The sequence below is a fragment of the Haplochromis burtoni genome, unplaced genomic scaffold, assembly GCF_018398535.1.
Source record: "Haplochromis burtoni strain Fernald_Lab_line unplaced genomic scaffold, NCSU_Asbu1 Contig_34, whole genome shotgun sequence".
NCBI classification, from domain to species: domain Eukaryota; kingdom Metazoa; phylum Chordata; class Actinopteri; order Cichliformes; family Cichlidae; genus Haplochromis; species Haplochromis burtoni.
The window spans coordinates 1,746,981-1,759,285 of NW_024582395.1; the positions used below are offsets into that span (position 1 = coordinate 1,746,981).

At 40.9% G+C, this 12,305-nt stretch overlaps 1 protein-coding gene across 3 annotated transcripts in view; it reads right to left on the reverse strand.

Annotated features, from left to right (window-relative positions):
• The window catches only part of fbxl17 (F-box and leucine-rich repeat protein 17), a 230,662-nt gene that overhangs the window by 120,076 nt on the left and 98,281 nt on the right, over positions 1–12,305 (reverse strand). The window contains exon 9 of one of the 3 annotated variants that reach the window (XM_042219502.1): positions 396–3,151. The exons of the other annotated variants lie outside the window; for them this stretch is intronic. Within the exon in view, the coding sequence (XP_042075436.1) occupies positions 3,148–3,151 (4 nt within the window). The 3' untranslated portion in view covers positions 396–3,147. Of the gene's footprint in view, positions 1–395; positions 3,152–12,305 lie in introns of those variants that run through there. 3 annotated transcript variants of the gene reach the window in all.

Below are 12,305 nucleotides of genomic sequence, written 5' to 3' on the forward strand. Positions count from 1 at the left end.
AAAACTGTGAAGCAGATCAGCTTCTGCACATTGACATTTATCACAGATGGGTGACGTTTCAGGAAATATTCGATGTAATCTGGTCTTCGAGTAGTGCAATCTGTGCAAAATTTTAAACTGAATTAACCTATGTCGGGCGTTGATAGAGCAGGAATTAACATAACGTAGCCCTTTAGTCCAGATATCATTATGAATGTCTGACCCTAATTCCTTTTCCCAAGCTGATTTTATTTTACCTGTATCCTTCTGCCGGAGTGACTGTAATATCTCATATATAGAAGCAACCGCATGCTTTTCTGTTATACAATCCGCCAGGCATTGGTCAAGCTTACCTGGAGTTGCAAACTCAAATTGTTGTAGTTGGGACCTTACATAGCTCCTTATTTGAAGGTATCTAAAAAAATAAAAAAAAATCACAGGCTAGTAAATTGTACTTCTCCTTAAGCTGTTGAAATGAAGCAAAAGAGCCCTGAAAATACAGGTGTCCCACATTTCCCAACCCCATTTCCTTCCAGCGATCAAATGTCCCATCTAAAACTGAGGGTCTGAATGCAGGATTAGCTGTAATAGGTGTCAAAAGCGAGAAGGCTCTGAGTCTATACTCTTTCACGATCTGTCTCCAGATTTGAATTGTATTGTGAATAACTGGATTACAGTTGTAGTATGTATTTTTAAAATGAACAGGAGACAATGCAATTGCACCAAGAGGATAAGGCATACAGTCCTCTCTGCTCCATGTCCAACCAACTTCCCATTATAACTGTATCATCTAGCCAATAAGCTATGTATTGCATATTAGCTGCAAAGTAGTAATTTTTAAAGTCTGGTAAGGCTAGGCCACCATGTATTTTCTCTTTACAAAGGTGGGCCTTTTTTATCCTGTGGCTCTTGTAATTCCAGATAAAAGGGAGAAGGACTGAATCCAATTTTTGAAAAAATGTAGCATTTAGATGCACAGAGATATTTTGAAACAGATATAGGAGTTGGGGGAATATGAGATTTTGGTCATATCGCACAGCCCTATATAAAGTTACACTAAACAGTAGGTCATCTAACTCATGATCCATTACAATTCACAGGTTGTTGTAATGTGTGACATACAGAAAGGAAGCAATCTTTTTTTACATTGTTTGGCTATATTGCACAAACTAATGAGAATCAAACTCCACTGTGAAGTCAAAGAGGCTCACAAACACTAACATCCAGAAAAAATGACCTTGAATCACTTAAATCTGACCAATATCCTAAGAGGAGCAGTGATTCTTAAAAAAAGAACTGAAATATTTGCATAAAAATCAAAAATATGTCCTTGACCAAAGTTTGGGTAACAATCCATAGTCGAGATGTTGTGGTGTCAGTGTGTGAAGAAGAAGGGAAAAACCGAGAGAAAGCTGCTCTATGAAATTCAGGACAGATAGGCTTTAAGGATATTATTGGCGCAGCTAATCTAACTACAGCTAAAGCATGCCAGAAAAAGAAGGAAAAACATTTTTAAAAATAGCTGGACAATCCTTTATTTGACCTTTTCTTCAAACTGAATAAAACAGACAACCCCATCTCACTCATTAGGTTCCATTCAATTCATCAGCGCTGAATATCTGAAGCGATTTTAGCTGTTATCCTTTCAAGCTGGGGGGGGTCACTTGGTGCGAAGAAACAGGGAGCTGCCTCAATGCAGGTAGCCTGAGGTGTTCTTGCATGACTGCATATGATAGTTACACAGCACTTTCAGCCCCCCAGAGACACTGACAATCAAAACAAACAGAGCCAGAGTTGGTTTGTCATGTTTCTTGCAGCTGCAAATTGCACATAACAACCTGGTTAAATTATAGTTGCCCAGCTGAATCCTTGTTATGTTAACATGACAAATGTACCATTTTGCCACTGTGCACATAAAAGTATAAACGGGTTTTCCTGTGTTTTATTTTTTGCATAATATGTGATAGGTGCGACACTCTGGACAGACGCTTCATATTGCAGGATGTCCCCAGTTCTGCTTGGGAATCCCTTGAGAACTAACGCGACTAAATTTCTTGAATGAGAGCGTGCCACAAAGAAGGAGCGAGCTTAAGAACAGGGTTACTTATAAGTGAGAGAAATAAAGAAAGAGAAAAAAAATGCCTATCCACTGTGTCATTGTCCCTCCTCCTTTGTATTCACCGGGAAGCTGGCTAAAAGACAGGCGGGGATACGGCCTCTTTTCCCCTTCATCTTTTGATAATCCCATCTTTTTTTGTGTTTGATGTTCCTCTCTATGCTCTTTGAACAAATCCCCTGTCCCTGCCCTCATAATCGCATTACCTCCTAAGGTGTGGTGCGCACAGGGTAACTGGACCTCACCAGTGCCAGCACACTACTCCACAATCCACTACTGCCTGCCAGCAAAACATACAAGCACATACTCATGCACTCCCTCTCTAAGAAACATACGAACAAATACTGAAACACACAAGAAGAAGAAGAAGAGGAAGCCAATTTTTCTCTTGCCAGAAGAGCCGACTGTGTTGAGATGGCACAAGCAAGCTACAGTTGGTTCAAACGACAAACTGGCAACAGGAGCGTCACACCTGACTACAACAGTGTGTGACCACACTAACAGATCTGGGAAAAGGAACACTGGTTTCTCTACCTGACTCGCTTTTTCTGAGAACCACAGCCACCAAAAGGGACGACAAGAGGACAAAATCACAGGAAGAAAAGGATAAGAAGAAGACAAAGACAGAAAGCAATATAAGACCAGAGCTGGGAAAGAAGAGTGGGTGGCGTCCAGAAGCTATTAAAACTGTTTTTCATGTTGAGCCAACAAACATAAGTGAGTTATTAAATATGAACCATATAAGACTGGGACCACAGAGAGAGAGAAGAGCAAGTAAAAGGAAAAGAAAGAAAACAAGTCACGAAAAAACAACAAGAAAAGGTGGAGAGAATGTAGGCTTTGTGGCTCTTTCCATAGAAACTCAGAACTGTTTCTCAGATATTTCCAGAACAAAAATTTCCCAGTGTCATGTTTCTCATGCATAACGGTCGACACATTAATTACCGTGGAGCCAGAAAATACTTAAATGATCAAAGCTATAATAAGCACAATTCTGAGGGAAAGAAGTTCAAGAAAAACTGGTGAAAATGATTAATGCAGTGTTGGTTTCCTTACCTTGATTTAATACAGCGACATCAGAAGCAACATGAAAAAGAAAGAGAGAAAAAGGGCAAGATGATGGTTAAACTTTCATCTAAACAAAGAAAACCTGCATGTGCTTTGACAATGTGTCAGTGGGAGTGGAGATTTAGTGCAGCGCTTCTCACTTTTAAGCATTATCAGTAAGAGCACTAAATCATAGTTCAGCCAAGTTGGTATAGTTACAACATTGGGCTGGTTCATTTTGCCTTTTTTTTTAACTTCTCTATAGTTTTCCAAGCTATACCAGACTAAGAAGAAGAACAAGTCCCACTAGAATAAAAATAGCATGACAACCTCTTTGTGACTCGATGGCTGTCCCGTGATTTCACTGATTTCTAATGTTGTCAGAGATCGATTTGCAGGTAGCCGTGGTGACCAACTGGTCGCTCAGGGATTAAGGATGTAGTACCCTCAAGCTCTGAGTGACCAGTTCCCTGGTGATTGCACAGGTCACCTGGTGGGAAGCAACCTGTCTCCAAACAATCGTGGTCTGACTTGGTCGTACTCGGCCCGACTGGCGAAGGTTTGCAGTGGATTAGCGTCTAATTTATGACTGAAGACATATAGCCAACATACGGTGGGCCTGTGAGGTCAAATGCACGGCAATGTAAGAAAACATCAGAAAAAAAACCCCAACGAAAATGCTGAAAAAGCACACAAGCACACTGGAACTTGAATAAAACACGAGGGAAATAGAAAAAAACGGTAGCACTGTGGCCTCACAGCAAGAAGGTCCTGAGTTCACCTCCACCACAGGTCTTTCTGTGTGGAGTTTGCATGTTTGCTTGGGTTTTCTCTGCATACTTCAGCTTCCTCCCACAGTCCAAAGACATGCACTTGGTGGGGTTAGATTAATTTCTAAATTTAAATTGCCCATAGGTGTGAATGTGAGTGTTAATGATTGTCACACTGGTGACTTGTCGAGGGTGTACCCTGCCTCTCGCTCTATGGTAGCTGGGATAGGTGCCAGCCCCCTGATGACCATGATAAGGATAAACGGAAGAGAATGAATAAATGGGTAGATGGATGGATGGTTGCATGGACATGATTAAAACACACATCATCTTTATCTTTTTCTGCCTCACAACACTGATGAACCCTCTGCTTCTTTTAAGAATGGCTCAGCGGGCTCTTTCACATGGATGGTTACTGCTTTCTTTTCTTTTGCACTGCTTTCTTTTTTCCCCAGAAATTGTATGTTTGTTAAGTGATTAATCAGAGTCGAAAAATTGCATCACTGTAGAATAAATTGTGGGAAAATCCATATGAAAGGCAAAGAAGGCTATGAAAATACCATTTAACACTGTTTTCTATTATAAAAACATTAAATCAACCATAAAAAATCCTAAACTCACACCCAAACATCTCTGAGAAATGTTTTTTTCCTCTGCAATTCTGACATCAAGACCAATTTCAAAAGAACATGTTAATGAGGTACAGTCAAATGAAAGGTTGGGAGGTAAACAACTAATTAGAAACGGTTCTTGGTGTCACCCTAATTGCTGTTTGGTTAAGATGAAGCCACCACCTCTCTACTTTTCAAAACATTTAAAAACCAGAACAGGTTCAGAGCCAACGTGACCTGTGCTACTGGGCCACAAGTTAGACAGAAAATAGACGAGGTAGAGCTACGAATGAGACCAGATTAAATCAAAAAACTTCTCACAAGCACAGAAAGACACTGACAAACAACGGGGACAAGGTGCAAGATGTCAAAACTATAAACAACAATCATAGCAGTGACAGCTCAGAGTGCATGAGGCATGGAAACTTCTGATGCACACAAACAGGCTAAACACACGCGCTTGTTCAGCCACAGAGGAAAGTCCATGCTCGCTGATACAGAGAAGAAAAAAAAAAACGTACACACAAACGTAAAGGCTCACACAGATGCAAACACACAACAACTCTCTGTTGGCTTTCAAAACAAAGGTATTAATCATCATTACACACACACACAAACAGAAAACGGGTGGGCTGGCGTTGGTGTGCCTGCGGGACTCGTCAAAAAGACACACTGACACCTCGGTGCAGCCTTACCGCTGCTGTCATAGCAACCAAGGTCAAGTGGTCTAAAGCTGTGTGCGTGCGTGCGTGTGTAGCACGAGTGCACATGCATCACAAGGAATTGTAACGCACTCCCAGCAGAACCGGTTGGATATAATGAGCTCGTCGCCGTCAGGATAGAGTGGGAAGACAACACAAGTCCCACAGCTGTGCAGCACAGCTCTGCCTGTCCACGCACCAAAAGCAGACACCAGATTGGAACGCAACAATTAAGCCTCCAAATAATGAAAAAAGGCATATCTTCCATTTAAATTACTAGCTGCACAATGGCCATTGTAATATTTTCCAGCATAAAACATTTGATTTTTGCTTGAAGACTAAAACACCTGTTTGACAAAGAAGAAAATATTTCATGTAAATTCTATTTCTGAGGACACGGTTTACCTGAGGCGGTAAGACAAAGACATCTAGAAGGCAGCAAACTTACACTCATTACTGTACATCACAAGCTGGGTGGAAAAAAAGCACCCCAGCACTTAATTTTATTTTATTTACCATAAGTGATATAATTTTTATGATGTTTGCGGGGGTGGTCAACATTTCAGGTGAGCTGGTCAACATTTGTTATAAAGCACGTGAAAACAGAGTAATAATACAGTTTATCCAGTGATGCATTGAAACACCAGGTGATATCTTTTATTTTTCCTTCAGTTTAATCTTAAAGTTCAACATTTCAGTGACTTAACAGGTATAAATAACTAAATAATCATAAAATCAAATGTTTATCCCTAATTGAAAACCTCCAGCTCTGCAGTATTGTCCACAGTAAGCACAGTGGTGTTGGGGTCGAGCCTGATGCCTCACAGCAAGAAATTTGTTTCTATATAAACACAGGTGTGTGTGGCCTGTAATCAACCGGACGCCTCTCCAGGATGTAGCCTGCCTCTCAAGTCTATTCTCCAAAACGCAGATCCCATCTCAAGCTGGAGTTCATCCCAGCTGACCCTGTTAAGTACAGCTAATAGTGTGGTGTAACACCGCTGCCAACATTTTATTTATATCACATCATTTTTCTCTTTTATTATGAGCTGTTATTGGACAAGAGTTGACAGGAAACGTGAAAGGCAGTAAAAGATTTAGACTGCAGATCTTAGTTAGCAGTGCTTAATCAGCACCTTAGACTCCAACCTGGCATCCCAACTGTTTTAAGGATTTCATTTTCAAACAAACAATGTGGATTCCTGGCTCTCACACTTTTATTAGTTTTCAGCCCCTGTAAGTTGTCCTGCAAGGCAGACGGGCCCAAAAAAGCACAAACCTTGTAGTTAACGTTAAACATAAAACCAGTCAAGAACAACCCTTGACAAAGAGAAACCAATTCGGACATCCTTCATGCACAGACAAAACACCGTGTCAAAGATGACTTTGTGCAGAGGATGTGAAGAGGGAGCTTTTGAAGTGCAACTCAGTAGTTTGAAGTTCAACACTCCTTTCCATCTACTCCAATTTATTCTTGTTCTAGTCACTGAAGCATCAGTTTCCTGTCTCCAAACACGGCGAACTGTTGTAATCTCCAGTGGAGTGGTGTCACTCCTGACACAGTCTGTCTCAAACCACTAAAGAGGCGCTAAAGTACAAAACAACATTGGTTTCTCCTCGTGCATGAGTAAAAGCATGATCCAGACAACACCATTAAGGCCCAACCTGTCGAAAACACATACAGGCCGAGATTTAGGATCTAAAAACGCAATGTGTGAATAAGTAATCACTTCAAAGAAAAGCCAGAAAACATGTATTTTTGTGTGTTTACACATTCACATACCAGCACTATTTGTAAAGTTTTAAAACACACACACACACACACACACACACACACACACACATATTGTATTCAGATACACAGTACTTGTACAAATGTATAACAGCATGAATGGACCTACACGGTCACAGATGTGCTCAAAATTAAACACTCTCATTTGAGCTCACTTACACACACTGAAGCTGAAGTAACGTTTCCTGACATGCGCTTCCATCAAGACACCGATGTTGTCTTAATACTCGCGTCTCTCCTCTCCCAGCCATACCTGTAGCTAATTCCCTTCATTTTTCTCTCCTCTTTCTCTGTCTGCAGTACTTATCCAGTACCCCCATCTCCCTTTCTCCAGTGTCTTAATTGCAGCAACAGGAGACAAAACTGACCTTTTCAATGTAATCATCCCTTTGGCTCCATTAGATCTACACCCTGGGTCCAATCACCTGCATACACACACTCAAGCACATCCTAGTAAAACACCCCTACACACCACCAGAGGTTAATCACAGAGTGAAAGTAGCTATATCCGGAGACATGATAATCATTCCATTCCCTCTGGTCACTCATTGTCTCCTCAGTGCCTTAGTGCAAAGGCCTGTAGTGCTTCCAAAGCAGCTAACTAAAGGAAACCTGGAGGAGGGGGAAAAAAGCATCATCAGCGGTCATACTGTGTATTTTTTACCACTTTACAGCGGTTTGGCATTGCACATGGGTCGTAAAATAAATTCAGCACACAGAGAGAAATGGCTGCTATGAAATTAGTTCTGGTGGTGTTGATTCAGAGATGATAAAATCAGTTAGCGAGGATTACATCTGTACTTTTTGTGTGTGTTGGCAGGTGCCAGTATGTGTTTAAAGCTTCAGTGTAAAGCAAGAGGTGGGAAATCCTGATCCTCTGCCCTCCTCCAACAAAAACGTTCAAGGGCTACCTTAGAGCTCCACATACAACGAGGGGCAAAAATATAAGAAACGAGAGAAAACGAGTGCCACGCTTTCCTGATATCTGACTTTGTCAAAAGTTGTTTGGTCGAAGAGGAAATACACCTCTCCTGCAGAGGATAAAGAACAGATGGACAGAGTTAAGAGAGGAAGAGGACAAGGACAGGTCCTCCTGACATGCCTGGGTAAGACTGGTGACATGGACAATATTAGCCTTCCACTCACGCTACCACACACTAGGAGTGATTAGATTTACAGCACACACGCGCGACTGGAAGACAAACAGACATTCACGTTCCGAAAACGGAAATGAAGGGCAAGGAAACACACAAGCAGCACGGAGACACACACACGCACACTGACACACATCCCCATCAATTAGGAAAGAGCCATCCAGTGATCAGTAAAAGCTGACTTCTAGCTATTAGTTGAGACAGCATGTTACAGATTGCAGCTGCTCTCCTCCCTTAACTCACCCTCTCTCTTCTTTTTTTTAAATCTGTCTTTTTTAAGTGAGGGCAGCATAATTAATAACTGGTATCATTCCAATAAAGCCATTAGCAGTCTCCGCATTTGTCCATCCTCTCACTCTTCTCCGTCTCTTGCCGTTTCTTTCCCTTTGCGTCCCTCCGCCTCTCTCGCTTTCTGTGATGGATGAACATGCTTGAAAGCAGCTTTAATGCAGGCCAGCTCTTAGGCACCAAAAATAATAACGGCGACAACAACACTAGAGCACCGTAAAATGACAATAAAACGAAGCCTGCCACAACAGCGCAGACCGGGGTTATGAAATACACAAACAGGATGTCGCAAACCTGAGTCCCTAGATGCGGTCATATTCAGCTATTCCTATTTTGTTTACCCACTTCAGTTATGTGGGACCCACTCAGCAGACACACTTGAGAAAATGTGCAAGTAAATGTGTTGCTTTTCCTGTTTTCTGTCAGTCACATGTCCAGTTTCTAGAATACATTTTTGTGTTCACATGATAAAGCAAAATTCAATTCTGGCAACTATTTGTATGATTCAACAGAGACATAAACAGGAAAAAATGACACTTTGGCTCAAGTTACAGGTTGTTGTTGTTTTTTAAATTGCTCATTTTGTGCATTTCTTTTTCCACCATAAAAATATGATCTGTTTTTCCCCCACTTTAAATCTTCCACATTGGATAAATAGGGAGAGAACGTGTTTGTTTTTACTCAGGGTTCTTTCGGTGCAATGTCTCCTCCTCATTAAACGCCCCTCTGTACTTAGTGCACCGCCACAATTTATCTGTTATGTGAACTTTTTCAAACTACTTTAAATTATTATTGTGTATCGCTCACCTAAAAAGACATTGATTGGTCACAGTCCCCTATCACTGACTTTCTGAAGTCTGAAAATAGACTCTAGGGGGGAGTGCAACAGCCTAGTTCCTTCTCAGACAACTGAATTACAATATATTGAATGGTTATCATTGATTATATTTTTTTAAGTCTAGTTTTGTCTAACTTTCTAAACTTTTCTAAAATCACGAACTAAACAGTTCAATAAAGTGAATCTGTTTCTCAAACTTTCCCATAGTTTGAATGCACTGATTTATTTGACTCAACATCTGAATATCAAGGGCGCAACTATACAATCTGTTTAGACAGAACCCTGATCAATTAAGATCTCATTTATTATTCACATCCTGTTAATTTCCCCCACTGTGGAGAGCAGGCCTGTTATGAAGTTACATTAAGAAATGTGTGTAAAGGAAAAGAAGAGACTGTGTTGGTGATCAGTGGAGTATAAAACCATAAAGTAAATTGGTCTGGATGCACATAATAACAAAGGCATTGCACCTGTGTGCTGTAAAGTGGGGCGTAAAAACAAAACTGTATCTATATGCTGATTCTTTATATTCTCCCTGTTCTCGGTTACCCTGAGGAGGTGGTGAGACAGCGAACGCTCGGTAATAGCCCGGTGCAGTGCAGCTTTTAGGGGTAAATTGATGTCAGTGACATCGTTGTAAGTTTGCATAAAACCGTGGGACGAAGAGCAGAAGGAAAATTTCGCCGGCGGGCTTGAGGGCAAACTGACAGAAGCCTGCGCTATCTAGCACTTTTCAAATCCTCAAACCCATGCTAACCTTTCTGCAATCACAGTCCTGCATGCTGGATACAGCTTCGAAGCAGCCCACATTAGCAGCTCCAGGCTGCGAACGAAACACACCATGTGCTCAAACTTCTGCAAGTTTTTGAAACACGAGAAGGGAAACAAAGGAAGGAGGCGCGGTAGATATTTTTTGACATCTATCATTTTCCGAGAACTGTAAAAATCTTCTTCACATACAAATTTTTTTTAATAATAGAAATTAGACATACTAGGTTTTCATCTATCACTCACGAGTAGTAAAACACACACAATTAGGCAAATTAACAACTCTGTAAGAATTAAATGAGCTTTGATTTTACTTTTTTTCCTCCTAGAATTAAAAGCGACACAGGGAAAAAAAAAAAAAAAACGTCACACAGCCAACAAAATTAATGAAGCACACTGAATGCTTGCAGAAATGCATGTTGCCTTACTTCAGAGTCAGCCAAAGCACTTACAGCACAAAGGGGTGCAGACTCAAACCGTGCTGCAACATCTGTCTGTTTTCCAGATCCTGGTACAGATGGGAGGTTGAATATATTCACTATTGCTAACTCTGCTGCTTAGCAACCATGTCTTTTTTGACAAAGCACATTAAAAAAAAAATCAAGGGAGAATAGTGAAATTTACTATTCATGGTCAACCTTGGATCTTACGAAAGAAGCTTATTTCATGCTCAAAGCCCAATTAAGTTTCTGGGGCCACAGCCCTGATCTGAAGCCAATTTAATGTCGGATTAAGTGATTTAATTGTGGATTTGTGTCCATGATTATGCTACTGAAGTTACAGACTATAAGGCTAATCACCACCCAACATTTAACCGCCGGCCACACAAGTGAGTAAGACAACCATGACAGCAGATGATGCGGCAAGGTTTAATCTGAAACTGATCAACTCGATGCACAGGAGGAGAGGGCAGCTTGAGTTTGTTAACGCTTCAAGTCGTCCGAACTGGGAGACGACTCTTCAGTTTTCAGCTCAAACCAGATACATTTGTCAACGTTCGGACACAGAGTGATCTTTTCATTAAGAGAATATCTGTGGCCTGACATTTACAACACCCGTTAAAATGAAGATGTATTACATATTTCACAAGGTGGCACAGAAGACATCCATCTCTCTGTCTTGCCATCTCTCTCTCTCTTTTGCTCATGAAATGTTGTACAGTTAGTGGCTTATTAATTTAAAGTGTACCGCAGCAGCCTATCCGGGGTGAATATGCTAATCAACAATTTTGAGGCCTGATGAAGTATTTTACAAGAGGCTGTAAAAGTATTTTTGGGAAATTCACTGTCAGGTTCAATTGCTCAAAGTGACTATCCAAGGAGAACCATATCTCACCCAGTATATTAAAGAGGAAGTGGACTCGTGCAAAAACGGTGCAAGGTTTAAGAGGCAGATTTTGGGCAGTATGCTATTGTTAGATTAAGCTATCAGCAACGTTTTAATTTAATCAAGTATAAACAAGCAGATCATTGCATTGTGCATTTACACTGTAATGTTATGTATAAGTTCTACTGCTGTTCTTTTTTTTATTATTAAAGCATGTATTTTTTCCATTTTACTGTTAAGGTTTAACTGTTCCTTAAAGTTGATAAACCGACTTCTTTGTACTTTAAAGTACTTTAAATTTGAATATGTTCATCCACAGTGTCCATCTGTCTTTATGAGAAGTGGACATAAAGTAACATTACTATACAGTACTTTCATTTAACCACTACCAAGATTATTAACTTTGTTTGTTAGGTTTTTTAAAGAATAAAACTGATATAGACTCACTGACCACATTCTTTGGTTACACTTTGCTAGTATTTTTTATTTATTTTAAACCCTTTATAGTCCCACATGGGGGAAATTTTGTAGTCCTCTGCATTTAACCATTCACTCAGTGAGGCAGTGGGCAGCTACCAATCCAGTGCCCGGGGAGCAGTGTGTAGAGACGGATACCTCAGGGTAGCAAACCTCCGACCTTCCGATCATGGGGCGACCACTCCACCTACTGAGCTATCCCTGCTCCAATCAGGTTACGCCCCCTTTCGCCATGGGTTATGTAGACAGCTCTGTTGGTCATAACATTTTGATTATGATACAGGTGAGACGATAGCCATGTTCCCCGAAACTTTCTCCACACTACCCCGAGGACCTGTGTGCGAGAATGCAAATGTCCAACTGCGTTGGATCAGACGCTGAGCAGTCTTACAGCTCCTTGGTGCAAAGTTTTGTGTGGCGTCAGACTGCGCCCATGTG